The sequence below is a fragment of the Dermochelys coriacea genome, chromosome 2, assembly GCF_009764565.3.
Source record: "Dermochelys coriacea isolate rDerCor1 chromosome 2, rDerCor1.pri.v4, whole genome shotgun sequence".
Taxonomy (NCBI): Eukaryota; Metazoa; Chordata; order Testudines; family Dermochelyidae; genus Dermochelys; species Dermochelys coriacea.
Window position 1 is genome coordinate 225,175,277 of NC_050069.1, and position 17,031 is coordinate 225,192,307.

A 17,031-nucleotide genomic window follows, 5' to 3' on the forward strand; every position below is an offset into this window, starting at 1 on the left:
GAGGTCTGAAAAACATGCCTTACAATGAGAGAGTTAAGAAGCTCGGTCTCTTTAGTTTCTCTAACAGAAGGTTAAGAGGTGACTTGATCGTTATCTACCAGCACCCACACAAGGAAGAGATTTCTGATAGCAAAGGGCTCTTGAACCTAGTAGACAAAGACAGAACAAAACTCAGTGTTTGGAAGGTGAAGTTAAACTAATTAAGACTGGAAATAAGGTGCAAATTTTTAACATAGGGTAGTTAACTATTGAAACAACTTACTTAAAGACATGGTAGATTCTCTATCACTTTAAGTCTTTAAACCAAGGCTGATGTTTTTATGAGAGATTTATTATAAGTCAAACAGAAATTATGGGCAATTACTGTGTATGCAGGATGTCAGACTAAATTATCATAATGACCCCATCGAGCCTTAAAATGTATCAATCCATGAATTCCAAATTACATTCTCAAGGTCAAAAGACCTATGTAAAAGTAAGACAGATAAGGTCGATGAGGTAATATCTAGTATTGGACCAACTTCTATTGGTGAGAGAGACAAGCTTTCAAGCTTACACAGAGCTCTTTTTCAGAGTGTCACAACTAAATACAAGGTGGAACGGATTATTTAGCATAAGTGGTTAACACATTTCAAGGGACTATTCAAGGTGAAGGGCCTCTTAACACCTCTTCAGTCATAGAGAAAAAGGGGGAGGAAAAGCTGGGGGTTGGGTTAAGTGGGTTATAGATTGTTGTAATAAGCGTATCTATTCAGTGCGTGATTTTTGGTGTCTAGCAAAATTATGAATTTAAGATCCCAAATTCATCTTTGAAGGTGTTGTTCAGGTTTCCTTTGATGGTGAGGACTGAGAGGTCAGATATAGAGTGATTGTTCAATGAAAAGTGTTCACCCACAGGTGTATGTTATTTTTGTCTGTTATCATTTTTTTCTGTGAATTCATTTGAGAGCATAGTGATTGTGCAACAACCCACATAGTTGTTGGGGCATTTAGTGCACTGGATGAGGTACACCACACATTGTGCTAGACATGTATAGGACCCGTGGATTTTGAAAGGTGTGTTGCGGGGGTAGCAGGAGGATGTTGATCATGGTAGCAGTAGTGATGTGTTTACAGGTTTTGCCTCTGTTGTATTGGCAGGGTCTGGTGCTGCTTGAGTTGGTGTGTCCTGGTCTGTGGGGAGCTTGCTTCTGATGATGAGCTTGGAGAGGTTGTGGGGACAGGGGGTATTGAAGGTCAGAAGAAGGGGTTTAGGAATGATTTATTTCGGGATGAGGTTCCCATCGATTATGTGTGGTAATTGTTTGATACAAGCGGAAGATTGGATAAATGACCAAGGAGGAGTATAAAAATATTCCTCAGGCCTGCAGGAGCGAAATCAGGGAGGCCAAATCACACTTGGAGTTGCAGCTAACAAGGGATGTTAAGAGTAACAAGAAGGGTTTCTTCAGGTATGTTAGCAACAAGAAGAAGGTCAAGGAAAGTGTGGGCCCCTTACTGAATGAAGGAGGCAACCTAGTGACAGGATATGGAAAAAACTAATGTACTCAATGCTTTTTTTGCCTCTGTCTTCACAAACAAAGTCAGCTCCCAGACTACTGCACTTGGCAGCACAGTATGGGAGGAGCTGACCAGCCCTCTGTGGAGAAAGAAGTGGTTCAGGACTATTTAGAAAAGTTGGATGAGCACAAGTCCATGGGGTCGGATGCACTGCATCCGAGGGGCTAAAGGAGTTGGCTGATGTGATTACAGAGCCATTGAACATTATCTTTGAAAATTCATGGCAATCGGGGGAGGTCCCGGATGACTGGAAAAAGGCTAATATAGTGCCCATCTTTAAAAAAGGGAAGAAGGAGGATCTAGGGAACTACAGGCCAGTCAGCCTCCCCTCAGTCCCTGGAAAAATCATGGAGCAGATCCTCAAGGAATCAATTTTGAAGCACTTACAGGAGAGGAAAGTGATTGGGAACAATCAACATAGATTCACCAAGGGCAAGTCATGCCTGACTAACCTAATTGCCTTCTATGACAAGATAACTGACTCTGTGGATGAGGGGGAAACAGTGGATGTGTTATTCCTGGACTTTAGCAAAGCTTTTGTTATGGTCTCCCACAGTATTCTTGCCAGCAAGTTAAAGAAGTATGGGCTGGATGAATGGACTTTAAGGTGATTAGAAAGCTGGCTAGATCATCGGGCTTAACGGGTAGTGATCAATGGCTCCATGTCTAGTTGCAGCCGGTATCAAGCAGAGTGCCCCAACGGTCGGTCCTGGGGCCAGTTTTGTTCAATATCTTCATTAACGATCTGGAGGATGGCGTGGCTTGCACCCTCAGCAAATTTGCAGATGACACTAAACTGGGAGGATATGCTGGAAGGTAGGGATAGGATACAGAGGGATTTAGACAAATTAGAGGATTGGGCCAAAAGAAATGCGATGATGTTCAACAAGGACAAGTGCAGGGTCCTGCACTTAGGACAGAAGAATCCCATGCACTGCTACTGAATAGGGACCGAGCGGCTAGACAGCAGTTCTGCAGAAAAGGACCTGGGGTTACAGTGGATGAGAAGCTGGATATGAGTCAACAGTGTGCCCTTGTTGCCAAGAAGGCTAACAGCATTTTGGGCTGTATAAGTAGGAGCATTGCCAGCAGATCGAGGGACGTGATCATTCCCCTCTATTCGGCATTGGTGAGGCCACATCTGGAGTACTGTGTCCAGTTTTGGGCCCCACACTACAAGAAGGATGTGGAAAAATTGGAAAGAGTCCAGTGAGGGCAACAAAAATGATTAGGGGGCTGGGGCATATGACTTATGAGGAGAGGCTGAGGGAACTAGGATTATTTAGTCTGCAGAAGAGAAGAGTGAGGGGGGATTTGATACCTGAAAGGGGGTTTCAAAGAGGATGGATATAGACTGTTCTCAGTGGTACCAGATTACAGAATGAGGAGTAATGGTGTCAAGTTGCAGTGGGGGAGGTTTAGGTTGGGTATTAGGAAAAACTTTTTCACTAGGAGGGTGGTGAAACACTGGAATGCGTTACCTAGGGAGATGGTGGAATCTCCTTCCTTAAATGTTTTTAATGTCAGGCTTGACAAAGCCCTGGCTGGGATGAGTTAGTTGGGGATTGGTCCTGCTTTGAGCAGGGGTTGGATTAGATGACCTCCTCAGGTCCCTTCCAACCCTGATACTCTATGATTCTATGATACTTCCTGTGGGTTCCAGTATGGGGAGTAGGTGACAACTAGAAGTCTGTGCTTGTTGGGGGTTTTATTTCTGTATTGAAGCAGGTTTTCTTGGTGTATTTTCGTGTCCCATTCCATTATGCGATCTACTTCTTTGGTGGAGTGTCCTTGTTTGGTGAAGATGGTTTTAAGTGTGTTAAGATTTTTAACTTTCTCCTCTGAGCATATTCTGTGGTATCTAAATGCCTCGCTGTAGATAACAGATTTCTGGGTGTGTTTAGAGTGGTACTGGATCTGTGAAGCTAGATGTGGTGATCCTCTGGGTTTCTTGTACATAGTTGTCTGTAGGGTTCTGTTGTTGAAGGTGATTGTGGTGTCCAGGAAGCAGATGCTAGTGTGAGAGTGTTCTAGAGAGAGTTTAATGGACAGGGGTGGTGGTTGAAGTTGTGGTGGAAATCTGGAAGGGAATTTAGGCTGTCTGTCCAGAGGATGAAAATATCATTGATATATCTCAGGTATATCATTGGTTTCATGGTGCATTTGTTCAGAAATTCTTCTTCAGGATGGTCTATGAAGAGGTTGGCATATTGGGGAGCCATCTTGGTACTCATGGCTGTTCCTGTGGTTTGGACAAAGTTTTGTTGAATGTAAAATTGTTATGGGTGAGGATGAAATGGAGGAATTTGACTGTGTTTGAGGTGGATATCTCTGGGTTGTTATTATCTTGTCAATATTTGAGACAGGCAGCAATGCCATCATTGTGAGAGATGTTGATGTACAGGACTGGGACATTCATGGTGGCAAGGATGGTGTTCTGAGGGAGGCTATTAATGTTGTGGAGTTTCTGGAGGAAGTCAATTGTATCCTCGCCGAAGCTGGCCCTTTGTGTGGCGAGTGGTTGGAGGATGGTTTCTGTGAGTCCCAATACTCCTCCAATAAGAGTGCTGTGGCCGGATACGATAGGTCTGCCTGGGTTTCCTTGTGTGTGCACCTTGGGAAGCATGTAGAAGATCCCTGAGGAGTTCATGTGGGATGAGGTTGTAGAGTTTCTCTTGGAGTTGTTTGGGGAAAGATTTGATGATATCCTTAAATTCCTAGATAAAATGTGGTGGTGGTGGTGTCTTTGAGTTCTATATAGTAGCTGATATCGGAGAGCTGTCACTTGGCCTCGTTAACGTAGTCATCAGAGTTGAGGACTATGATGGTGGCTCTTTGTCTGCTGTTTTGATCACTATTTGGTAGTTGGATTTCAGGGACTGTGTAGTAGTTCTTTTGATGTGGAGAGATTGTGGTGGATATGATGTTTGTTAAGCATTTCACAGTCAATTTTTTTTCCTGAAGTCATCAGTATAATGGTCAAGAGTGTGGTTTTGTCCCTTGTGGGGTTTCTAGCCAGATTATTCTATTTTCTTATGACTGTTGGTGGAGACGTGGTAATTGGGGATGGTATCATCATTGTAATTTTCTGACAGTACTACCTTTCAGCAGTATGCGCTGAAGTTTTGTATCCTTTGTTTTAAATGTCGGGGAGTGTGGAGTTTGCTCCCCGATGATGTTTAGAAGAGTCTTTTGGGTGGACCCCAGAGCAACAACACGAAGCATGCTCAGCTCACCTCTCTTCCCCTTTGTCTCTGTACATTCCTCCCATCTACTTCTTCAGTTTCAGTTTTGTTGCTAATGTCTCTGGTAAATACCCTTGTGCATAGCCTGGGGAAGGGCATATAGGACCACTAAGACAGTGAAACTGACTACACAAACTGCTGTCAAATGCACAAAATAAAGAACCTGAAAAAACTGAGAGAGAAATTTTTCTTTTATTCCTTTTACTTATTAGTGACCTTAGAAATTACCTGTAGCAATGCTAGGTACACAGTTTTCAGATGTGATTTTTGTTGTTGTTGATTTTTCCCTTGAATTTTTAAATTCTTGGATTTCTAGTGTTTGTGTTTTGAGAAGTATTTGTTGGTTGATTCCTTGCTTTTGTGTTATTGTGACTGTTGTAAAACAATGCCTAATGAACACCAATAGAAAAGTTTCTTTTTAACACTGAAAATGTTATAAAATATTGTGTCACTATAACTATGTTATATGGAAAGCAAAAAAGTGAAACCTTATTATTTGTGTTACTGTAATGCAGGGGTAGTCAATAGACGGACCGCAGCCAAAATCCAGACCACCAGACGCTTTTGAACAGGCCCTGAAATCTTTATTTACTAATTATTATCATTATTGTTGTTATTTTTTATTATTTTCTTTGGAGTCTGGACCTTGACTAGATTTTGAGACCAAGAAATTTGGACCTTGACAAAAAAAATAGTTGACTAACCCTGCCGTAGTGCATAGAAGCCTTAGTCATGGACCAGGATCCCATTGTGCCAGGCACTATACAAACATAGAGCAAAAGATAAACCCTGACATATTTTGTAAGTTTTATACAGTCGATTGAATTTAAAACTACAATTTTGACAGTGCCAATTAGCTAAGATTTAATATTCTCATATAGAGCCCAGTCCTGTTCCCAGTGAAGTCCATGCTAAGGCTCCCATTGACTTTATGAGGCAGGACCAGGCACATATTTATTTGATCGGAATCCTTCTCCTTCAGTTATGTACTAGGTGACTTGAAACTGAGTGCAGAACAGCTGCTTTGCCAGCCTCTGCTCTAGATAATTTGCTCTTGAAGTTGTTTTGGGGGTTTATGGGCATGCTTTTGCTACAATACAGAATTTTTATCTATAATTTCTTCAACATGTATTGATCGATCTTCACACTTCTGTTTATCAACATCAAATAATTTGTTCAAATAATTCAACTAGAAATGATAATTACCTTGGTAAGTACTCCTGTTCAAATCAGCTGACTCTAGCAACATCCTGTCTAATGGGCACTTTTGTCTCTTGTGCACGTATTCAAGTCAATAGTTATTTAACTTCATTTTGCAGATGTGAAACTTAGTTTATTTGTCAGCTTGTGTTGATTACTATTTATTGTTTGTGTTTAGGACATGATGCTTCAGCTGTTGCGAGGGCTGGATTTTCTACATTCACACCGAGTGGTGCACCGTGATCTGAAACCACAAAATATCCTCGTGACAAGCAGTGGGCAGATAAAATTAGCTGACTTTGGCCTTGCACGAATCTATAGTTTTCAGATGGCTCTTACCTCAGTGGTAAGTTTCAGAATGTTATTTTACCTTCACTAATATGCTCTGTTCCATATATTACTATAGTCAATGGATCTTGAGAGTTATAACTGTGCTTTTAAAGCCTCTCCATTTTAGAGCACATGTGTGTGAAGAAAAATAGCTTTCCAATTAGGACTGAGTAGTTGCTTTGGTTATTCTGTAAAAGTAATCTATTACTGATGACTGGTTCTGAATTAGATTAATAGATTCATAGATATTAAGGCCAGAAGGGACTATTATGATCATCTAGTCCGACCTCCTGCACATGCAGGACACAGAATCTCACCCACCCACTCCCGCAATAAACCTCTCACCTATGTCTGAGCTATTGAAGTCCTCAAATCATGGTTTAAAAACTTCAAGGTGCAGAGGATCCTCCAGTAAGTGACCCGTGCCCCGTGCTACAGAGGAAGGCGAAATACCCCTAGGATCTCTTCCAATCTGCCCTGGAGGAAAATCCTTCCCGACCCCAAATATGGCGATCAGCTGAACCCTGAGCATATGGGCAAGATTGCATAATGACTGATTAGTGGGGCTGAGGCATGGACTGGTTGTTTAAGCATAGGATAGTGTGCCGGGAGCTCCCAAGTTCTAATTCCAGTTGTTATACTGACTCTTTCTGTATATAGTCTTGTGCCGTCTGATTATGGTATGATTTTCAAAAGTGATGAAGTTATTTAAGAGAACAAGTTCTATTGTCTTGCTCCTAAATCACATTGGTACTTTTGAAAATCCCATACTTAATCTTGCCATTTTTTCATATGTGTAAATGTGGATTATACTTCTTACTCCCATACTTCTCAGTTGTGATAATTAGTGAGTGATTATAAATGCATTGAAGAGTAAATGTGCTACCTGTTAAGTATTGTTAGTAGTTTCTCACAACAGTATTAGTTTGGTTTTGTGTTCTGCTTGTTAGCTCTCTTGTTTCCCTTTGCTGTCCTGAGTGCCATATATACTAGAACAGTGTCACTTATACTTAGGACAGGAAAGGTAGGATTGCTAAGGAAAGAAACTGAAAGTAATATACATTACATTTACATATTTTATTTTATAAATTCATCTCGTTGATAAAAAGTAATCCATTGCTATTGTTGTCCCTTTTTGTCCCGTGCGGCTAATCAAAATGCAGGGCCTTGTGGATGTTCCAGTTGGGAGTAGAAATTGGTGATAGGTATTTCTTTCATGCAGTTTTGTTTATGCACAAAGAATGGACAAAATCCTGCATTTGTGAACTCAGAGGGGATCAAATAGCAGGAAATAGGTTCTTTTGCTCACAGCACCAAAGTATTTTCAGTCTGCATCCCTGACCCAAAAAACCTATTCCCAACTTCTTCCAGGGTCAGATATCCTTTTTTAGCCTCTCACTGTTCTTACCTGTTCACATTTTCTGTGTCTTCTCTCTCAGACTCCCTGTGCCCCACCTGATTAGAATATCCAGTTAAACCCTCCACCCACTCCTACTAGTTTCTGGACAGACTCTATTAGGCCTTGTTTTAGGTGTGGCCCCTTAACCATCTGTTAGTACAACTTAAATGGGGGATGCAGTGTTGTAGCCATGTGGGTCCCAGGATATGAGAGAGACAAGGTGGGTGAGGTAATATCTTTTATTGGACCAGCTTCTGTGGGTGAGAGAGACAAGCTTTTGAGCTTAAACAAAGCTCTTCTTCGGACAGAAGTTAGTCCAATAAAATATATCACTCTTCACCCACCTGATCTCTCTTAAATGGGGATGACATTCACACATCAGTTTAAAGAGATTTTAACTCCGCCTATAACAAGATTTCACCCAGCCCGTAACAATATAATTAGTTAACTGCAAGAGCCCTACCGCATTGTAAAGCATGACAGAATGTTAGTCTGGTTTCCTGCTTCAGCATGAATGAAGACAAGAAGAAACAGAAAATCATATCATCATGTTATTAAACAGAGGGAATTATCTTCTGCATTTCAGACATGTGCAGACTGGCAAGTTGCTGTGCTGTTTTGTTTTTGTTTTTGTTTTTCATTGCCTGTAGAACATCTTTTAGGGACTGATCCAAAGTCCTCTGAAGAGTCATTACACAAAGTAAAACTATTTCCCCATGGTATTTCTCCCTCCCACCCCACCCCCCACTGTTCCTCTGATATTCTTGTTAACTGCTGGAATTAGCCTACCTTGCTTGTCACCATGAAAGGTTTTCCTCCTTTCACCCCCCTGCTGCTGGTGATGGCTTATCTTAAGTGATCACTCTCCTTACAGTGTGTATGATAAACCCATTGTTTCATGTTCTCTGTGTGTGTGTGTATATAAATCTCTCCTCTGTTTTTTCCACCAAATGCATCCGATGAAGTGAGCTGTAGCTCACGAAAGCTTATGCTCTAATAAATTTGTTAGTCTCTAAGGTGCCACAAGTACTCCTTTTCTTTTTGCGAATACAGACTAACACGGCTGCTACTCTGAAACATGAAGACAGTAGGAATCCTTCCACTGACTTCAGTGGGCACTGGATCAGACTCTTGGAAGTATTAAAGGGGGGGAGGGGTGATAGGTTCTCTTTGAACTTGCAGTAGCTGTTTATATGTCCGGTGATCAATCAGAAACAGTCACAACCCCAATAGCTCTATCCACTGAACCATAAATGGAAACTGCATCCATCTGAAATTGTGAGGAGTTGCTGAGCCTCCCAGTAGAGTTTTTTAAAATAGTCTATAAAAGAAGGGAAAAGCCATGTACTAAGCTAGTCAAGGATTCTTCTGTAGTCATGAATTCTGCCAGAGGAATAGAAGAAAAGGATCAGAAGCCCAAGGAACAGAACTCATTTGCTAAGGCAAGAATGCATTGAAACCTGCCTGTATTAGCCCACTCTCAGCACTCCTGGGTGAAACAGAAAGAGGTGACATTTAATATTTTTTTTGTCCAGACTGCTAAAATGGGTGATGTTAAAAACCCATTAGCTAATATGTATTTACATGGTTTAAAACCCGATTCAGCCCTTACTGTAGACAAAGGGTCTGTCTAGATTAGGAGCTTGTCTACACATAAAAATTGTACCACTTTAACTATACTTACATTGTTAATGTGGTACAGTCACATCAGCCACACTATCTGAGGCTCGTTCACCTGCACATCTACCAATGTGATATATGCCATCATGTGCCAGCAATGCCCCTCTGCCATGTACATTGGCCAAACTGGACAGTCTCTACGTAAAAGAATGAATGGACACAAATCAGACGTCAAGAATTATAACATTCAAAAACCAGTTGGAGAACACTTCAATCTCTCTGGTCACTCGATCACAGACCTAAGAGTGGCTATCCTTCAACAAAAAAGCTTCAAAAACAGTCCCTAGAATGGATGCTATTGTACCAGTATAGAAGTGCTTATCCCGGAAAGAAGAATAAGCTATACCAGCACTTTATGCTGGTATAATGGTGTCCACACTAGGGTTTCTACTGGAATAATTATTTTGGTAAATCATATCCCTCACTCAAATAGTGATACCGATAAAACTTCCAAGTGTAGAACAGGCCTAACATAATTGGAAACACTGCTTAGCACCAAGCATAAATGTAGTTTAGTGCCTTTAAAATCACAGTGGCTGATTATGCTGTAACCTAGTGGGGATGCTTGTTTATAACATGACTATCTCACATGATTTTAAACATCACTGTCTAGGTAATAACTGTTGTTTAATACACATTACTGAATACGTGTTAGCTAACACATTTTAGTCTAGATGAACTTTATCTGTGGTTCGGTGATGTGCTGTGTCATTTGTTATGCATTGTTTCTTCCATTAAAATTCAGGACATGAATAAAACTTTTATCACCGCAACGCACCACGTCTCTTTGGGCAAATTATTGGTTCTTAATGCAATGAGGTCCAATTTGTAGACCCTTCCTTGTAAGTCAATGGAAAAACTTCCATTGACTTCAGTGGGACCAAGATGCTGTCTGAAGTTTCAGTCTTTGAGTGGAATGCTCCTTTCTCTAATGGCAAAATATGGTAACCAAGACCCCTCTAGCAATGTGTCAATTTAATAAAATTCCTACACTGTAGGGGTATGGGTTAAAATACCATACATAAAAGCAATAGCATGGACAGTCAGATGATAGAAATACATTGTAGGAGCTAGCACTCTGATCCAGTGACATCAGAGCTCTGTATCATTTCCTTCAGCAGAGAGCTTACAGCAAGATAAGCTACAAGAATCATCTTTTGAGGTATCAGATCAGTACCAAGATATATCCACGTTCTTTGGTCACAAAGGAACTCTTCAGATGGGACAAAAAGAGCTTGCCATGAAAGTAATCCAGTAAAAAGAATTGACGCAGCTCTAGTTCATTGGGTGCCGCAAATGAGTAACTTCTAAGCAGTTTTTCTGTGGTAGCCAGTTACTTCTACAATGCTAAAGAATTCTTCTGGCAGATCAGTCCCCTGGGCATTGTGCTGTCATTTAAAGAAAAAATTCTCTTGATATCTCCTCCAGTAAATGAATAAAATGTTCAGAATAACATGACACATGGTTAGGGGGCAGAACACTAGTCCCAGCTGTGGTCAAACCAAGAAGTGATACAGATCTAAAATAACAGCACTAGAAAGAATCATGTTTGGGCTTTTTCTCGGATGGAGAAGAATGAATCAGCCTTTCAGTTTCATATGAAGTTAGATTGTCTTGCTGTTGGTCTTGGCTCTTGGGAACCTTTTGAATAGGCTTTGTGATAACAAGAGATGCAGCGAGGGTTGAAGGGAGAAGAGGGGTTGATATAGTTATGTAATTTTAGAGTTAAATGGATAAGTAAATGAACTGTAGCTTTTCTCTGTGGTTCAGGAAAATGGACACTACATTCTAGTGTAGGCAAAACTTGCTCTATACAGAGGGACAGGTGTCTATTAGGATCCACAAATGAAAATGGTAGGGGCTACATTATAAAAAAAAAAATAAGCCAATTAGTATTCAGAATCTGTTAACATGCCCCTTCAATGTCAGCTGATTGCCTTAAAAAAAGGAAATATCTATGAATTGCCGGGTATCAGAAAGCAAAGTGAGATGAACACATCTAATTGTGATCACAGTGTCTAGCCCAAGCTGCGACGGTCAAGATTTTAAATCAAGACCGAACTCCAAAAAAATGAAGCAAAACTGTCAAGAGACTAGTGTTTGTAAAACACTCATAGTAGCCTTTTTGAAAACGTGTGGTTTAGATTAGATGGCAGAGCTGCTGACTTTTTTCCTCCCTGGAATGCAAACAAAATTGTTTTATTTTGCTTTCTTTACCTTTAAAAATAATCTTATTTTCAGATTTGCTCAAAGTAAGGGGAAAAAATCAGTTTCTCTGCTAATGCACTAAATTGTTTATACTGGGATCAGCTGAAGAGATTGAGAATTTTTAAAAACCCAACTCTCACTTTCAGTGAACATTTTCAGATTATGCTAGCATTTTATTTGATTGTTTCTTCAGGATAAAGATTTTCCATCCATTTCCTGGCAGTCATTTCAGCACAAATGGTTTACAAGTCACATCATGCAGCAACTTGGATTTCATTTTGTTGGTATAGTGGCAAGGGAGCATAAAATAATTTTCACTAACTGGGCTTACTTTGTAAAAATAAATATATAAATTAGTTACAGCAACAAAAACAATAACAAAAAAGATAGAAAATATCCTAATCCAAAGAGGAATGAATGCTTCTCTGTTTTCTACCCAATATTGCATTGTAAGATGCTAATAAATACCACCTGTTTAGTAAATAATGTGGGTGTAAGCTCTCATCTGAACTAATATATGATTTTGGAGACTGGACACAATAAGGGCAAAGGAGAGTTCCTTTTTCTTTTGGTTCCTTGTTTTTTTGGCCGCCTGATCCTGGTGCTCTGTTTCCCCTGAAACCCATATATATATCATTTTATACTGCACCCTGCGGAATCCTCTCACACAAAACACATAAGTAGTCCCATTGCAGTTAAATTAGGCACATGCTTAAGTAGCTTGCGGAATCACAGCTGAAATCTGGGCTCTGAGAAAGAGGTACTCCAAGGTGATTCTACCGTCATTTATTTTTCTCTCCTATAGCCCAGGCAGAAAAACATACTTTTAGACCCATGATTGTTGTTTGTCTGAGATGACTGTTGTCTTCTCTTGTGTTGAAGAATGTAAGGCTTCTTATCACTGACATATGGGAGCTAGTGTTATAGAGCTCTATGTAGCTCGAAAGCTTGTCTCTTTCATGTTGGTTTGATAAAAGACATTACCTCACCCACTCTAATATCAGAGCAACACAGTCATGGCTTTTGTGAGGAGGTACCTAGTCTTGAACTCAGAGCTCCAGTTCTGTAGTTCATAGCACTTTTCTCCAGTCCACCCAGTTGGCCCTCAGAAAGAAAATGAGTCACACATGAATGTCCAGAGAATCAAAATATGTGCTGTTGAAGTCTGGAGTTCTGTCAAAAGATTGTGTTTACCCAGGAATGCAGTATGATTGTAACTGGTTGCTTATCTAAAGTTGTTGTGTGTTTTTCCCCAAAATCTGGGATAATCAACAGTCCCATAAATGTAAGACTCTCAGTTTCACCCAGGAGAAGATTTTAAGTTGTATCATGTGTAGTTATTATCTCAGATTTTCCAGAACTAAGTGGCTGAAATCACAGTGCCAGTTGGAAGGATAATCTGATATCTGTTGGAAACTATCCTTTATAACTGCATATAGTGGAAATTTTCTTTTTTCTTCATAGTACAGTATCTTCAGCAATAATGTAATTACCCAATTAACCTTAATAGGGTCAGTCCAAAGCAGCTGGTTTCTTTTCTGGTTTCCTTTCCTTACAAAAATTAATTCTACTTATTGCTTCATCTTCAATCTTCCATGATATTCGCCCAAGTATGAAGGATCCACTTTACAGCCCTGCTATACCCTCTACAGATTAGGGGTGCAGGTACAGAGGCTGTGCAGGGAACTCTCTCCCTCTCTGTCCCAGAGGATGCTCTCAGCTGGCCTTGAATAGGAAGGTTGAAGAAGGAGACATTGGGAGATGATCAAAAGAAGAGCTACTGGATCCATGATTTCACAGATTCAGCAGTCTAAAATTCCTGCGGAGGTTGCATCATCCATTATGCTAGCATAGTTAGTTGCCAATGGATGCACCTTGGTTTAAGCAGTCCCACAGCTGGCCCACAGTCTGAAGGGTTGAATTCAGTCCCCCCTCCCTACCACTACAGAGTTCTCCACAAAAAGCCCTGTAACTCAGGTTTTGTCCGGGAAGAGTTCATTTTTCATAATGCAGATACAGGGCAGCTGAAGGATTCTGGAATGCATCCTCTTAAACATTGCCCAGGGAGGTTCTTTCCATTGCATGCATTTGATAATGAGAAATATATTGAGTGATGTATCTCCAGAGTCATCTTAACAATAAAAATAATTTTCAGTAAGATGATAGCAAAACTTCAGACTGACACTTAAAAATAATCTGATATATGTAAGCGGGGAAATAGTCCCGCTCTTGTGCGGAACTTTCCTGGCTTCTGCACTACCCTGGTGAAGTGGGCTAGTGAAAGGATCTGAGTCTTCGCTCCCACTTCCTTTACCCAGTGGCCTCCCTGCCCTTGAGGACTCTCCTTCTCCTTCCTCTCTTCTGTCTGGCAGAGTCCTCGTAACCCCAACAAGGCTGGGCCCAGGATTCCTGGGGGGCTCGACCCCCAACCCTGCTGTGGTCACCTAGAACAGGGGGTAGGGTGTACTCTCTCTGCACTGGGCACTTCTCTGACCCACTGACCATTACATACAAGTTAAAGCAAATGCAAGTTAATTAATCAACAATTAATTTTAAAAGGAATAAGGACAAATGGGAAAGGTTAAAGGAAACACATCAACCCGCTCTGTGGCAGGGAACATCACAAACAGTGTCTCTGGAATGTCCGGGCAGTTCACAGTCTGTTCCTTGTAAGTCCCAGGCCTTCTTCTCAGGCCCTGGTTGTGCTGCAGGGATGCTGTGGGTTGGACACTTGCTCTGGTGGTGGCCACACGCTCTCAGGCTCTAAGTGGTAGGACCCTTCTTCCCAATGTAGCCCCTGCCCTGTCGGGGTTATGATCCAAGCCTGGCCTGCAGAGCCTCTTGGCTGAGGCATCTCCCTGTGCTGGGCCCGCTGCCCAGGGTCCCCCTTGGTCTCCCCAGCTGCTCACCGCACCCAGCTCCGGATTGTTCCAGCCCCAGCTCCACCACTTGTCCCTGCACTGCTGCTGCTGCTCTGCCTCCAGCTCCCTGGGCTGCTTCTTTGGCCCCTCTGGCTCTGGTTGCCGCAGCTCTGCTCCCAAGACAGGTCTGCTCTGCAGGCTGCTTCTGTGACTCTGCTCCCAGCACTGACCTGCTTCGTGGGCTGCTTTTCTGGCCCCTCTGGCTCTGGTTGCTGCAGCTCTGCTCCCAGGGCAAGTCTGCTCTCTCTGGGCTGTGCCTCTGGCTTTGGGGCTGCAGCTGTGCTCCCAGGACAGGGTCTGTTCTCTCTGGGCTGCTTTTCTGGTCCCTCTGGATCTGGCACATCTCTGCCCCCCAGCGTAGCCTGGGCCCCTGCTCTCTCCCCAGCTCAGCCCCACTCTGTCTGACCCAGGCAAATCCAGCTCACAGGGAGGATGGGACCTCCCGGGCCTCCTGACTCCCTGATTAGCCTACTCACCCTGTCATTCAGGCTGACCTGGAGCATTGGTCTCTTCCCATTGTTCCTGGGGGCTGTCAGTCTCAGGGTCCTGATTCCCCATCGACCCTTCCCCCTTTTTAGTACTGGGAGCTAGCAACTAAAACACCCTCACTGAATGTTAGTAAGGGGGCAACAGTCCCCTTACGTATATATAGCTAGATTGAGTAAACTCATGTTGGCTGTTGTGGATCATGTGGCTTGGGTCTGTACACAAAAGATAATTTTTTTAGCGTGTGCATAGTTGTCTAGCCAAGCGATGGCATCTTCAGTAGCGTGATGCAGTTCTGGGCCACTGCTGAACCTAGTCAGCAGGCACTCTTTGACAATGTGCGTCATCATCTGTGTTGCGCCACACCTGCACAAAGGGTTGTCACAAAGGCCCCAGCGATACTTGTTGGCTGCACAGAGGCCTTGCCCAGGCGGAACCTGTTCAACAGGGATCACTGAAAACGGGGCAGGTCAAAACCAGGCGGGCAAATTGTGGGGTCAGCGACGAGGGACTGGTTGGAGATTATAACAGATATCCATTCCTCTTGCCAGAGTGTTTCTGCCCAAACATCCTGGCATGGCGGATGAGACCATAATGGGTGACGTGATGGCAAACGTGCAGCTGGTGGTTTATAAAGGTCATTGTGCAGGAGCAGGCTTGAGTTGGCGTGCACTTTCGTCAGTAACTTGCCAGTGGCAACTGTTATACCAGTAAAATAAAAACCAGCAGGGTCTTATTAAAGGGGAAAAGGCAAAATGTCACATTTATTGTGAATACAGAAAGAATCATAGTAAGCAGTTAGTTATAGCTATAACATTCCTTTCAATTTCATATTTATTCACACATTCATTCATACACACACACAGGTTCTGCAAGGTTGTTATCATAGTTACCAGCCTTAGAGTTGCTCATTCCAAGCCACTGGCCTGGACATGAGGAGGGAGCAGGGCCTTGTCAGATGCTCATCTGATGCTCCTGGAAGTTGGTTTTCAGAATCAGACCCCAAAGTTCTCACTTTCTAGAGTCCATTTTTATAGGAATTTCTTCCTATGCCAGTCTATGGGAATTGCTTCATCATGCTGTTGCTGAATCAATCAGCAAATGGCACATTCCTGATGGCTCCGTGCTGCCAGATGTTATCTTGTTCTTTGGTTCTCCCATTCTTGAGGCTGTTGGGTGGATTCCAATCTCCCCTCCGGGGATACTCTGGTTATTTCCACTTGGCGCCTTCTTCAGCAGATGGACACTGGATTCTTAGGATGGCACCTCCCTGATCATTCAGTTATTATCCACACCAAGCATCCATCCATATACACCCTCTATCTCTATTTTAATCACAATTGTTAACAAAGCGAGATGAATACAACAAAAGGGCGGGGTGCTGTTTCTCTTGTTATAGAGTATTGCTTTGAGTCTCTCTCTATGTGAGTAGTTGTTGTTACAAAGAATTGCTTTGAGAACAGACTCTGTCTTAGAATGTACTAACACAATTAGCAGCTTGCAAGTTTCACACATAGAGGGAGAGAAACAGTACCAAAAACCAAGAGACCTCTTAATTAGTAATACCCTGGAATTTAAATTTATGGGGAATCAAACTTATTTGTGATTTTAATACAGAACTTCTTTAATATGATCCAGCACAACCTCTCGTCTGATATGAGGAGGAGCAATATTGCTCAGAACTGGAAGCCATGGGAGTGGAGTCGGACGCAAGGTGCCGGAGATGATACGCATGGTGGCATGTAACTGCGTATCCACCAGTTTGGTGTGTGATGATCAACTCCAAACTGGTGCGCAGTACTCCGCCACCGAATACGAGGTGGCAAGAGCTGACGTCCACAAAGTTGGAGCATGAGCACACCATGACAAACCTGCCAGATTGCTAAGAAGACTGTTGCGCATCTTAACTTTAGCTGCTGTCGTCTTCAGGTGGGCATGGGAACTCAGTGTGCGGTCTAAGGTCACACCTAGAGAGACCGGTTCTACTTCATGCTTCACCTTT

General features: G+C 42.3%; 1 protein-coding gene across 4 annotated transcripts in view; it reads left to right on the forward strand.

Annotated features, from left to right (window-relative positions):
- Positions 1–17,031, forward strand: part of CDK6 (cyclin dependent kinase 6) — a 194,248-nt gene that overhangs the window by 82,731 nt on the left and 94,486 nt on the right. For all 4 annotated transcript variants that reach the window (XM_038388470.2, XM_038388471.2, XM_043509306.1 and 1 more), the window contains exon 4: positions 6,184–6,351. In XM_038388470.2, coding sequence (XP_038244398.1) covers positions 6,184–6,351 — 168 coding nt within the window. The remainder of the gene's footprint in view (positions 1–6,183; positions 6,352–17,031) is intronic.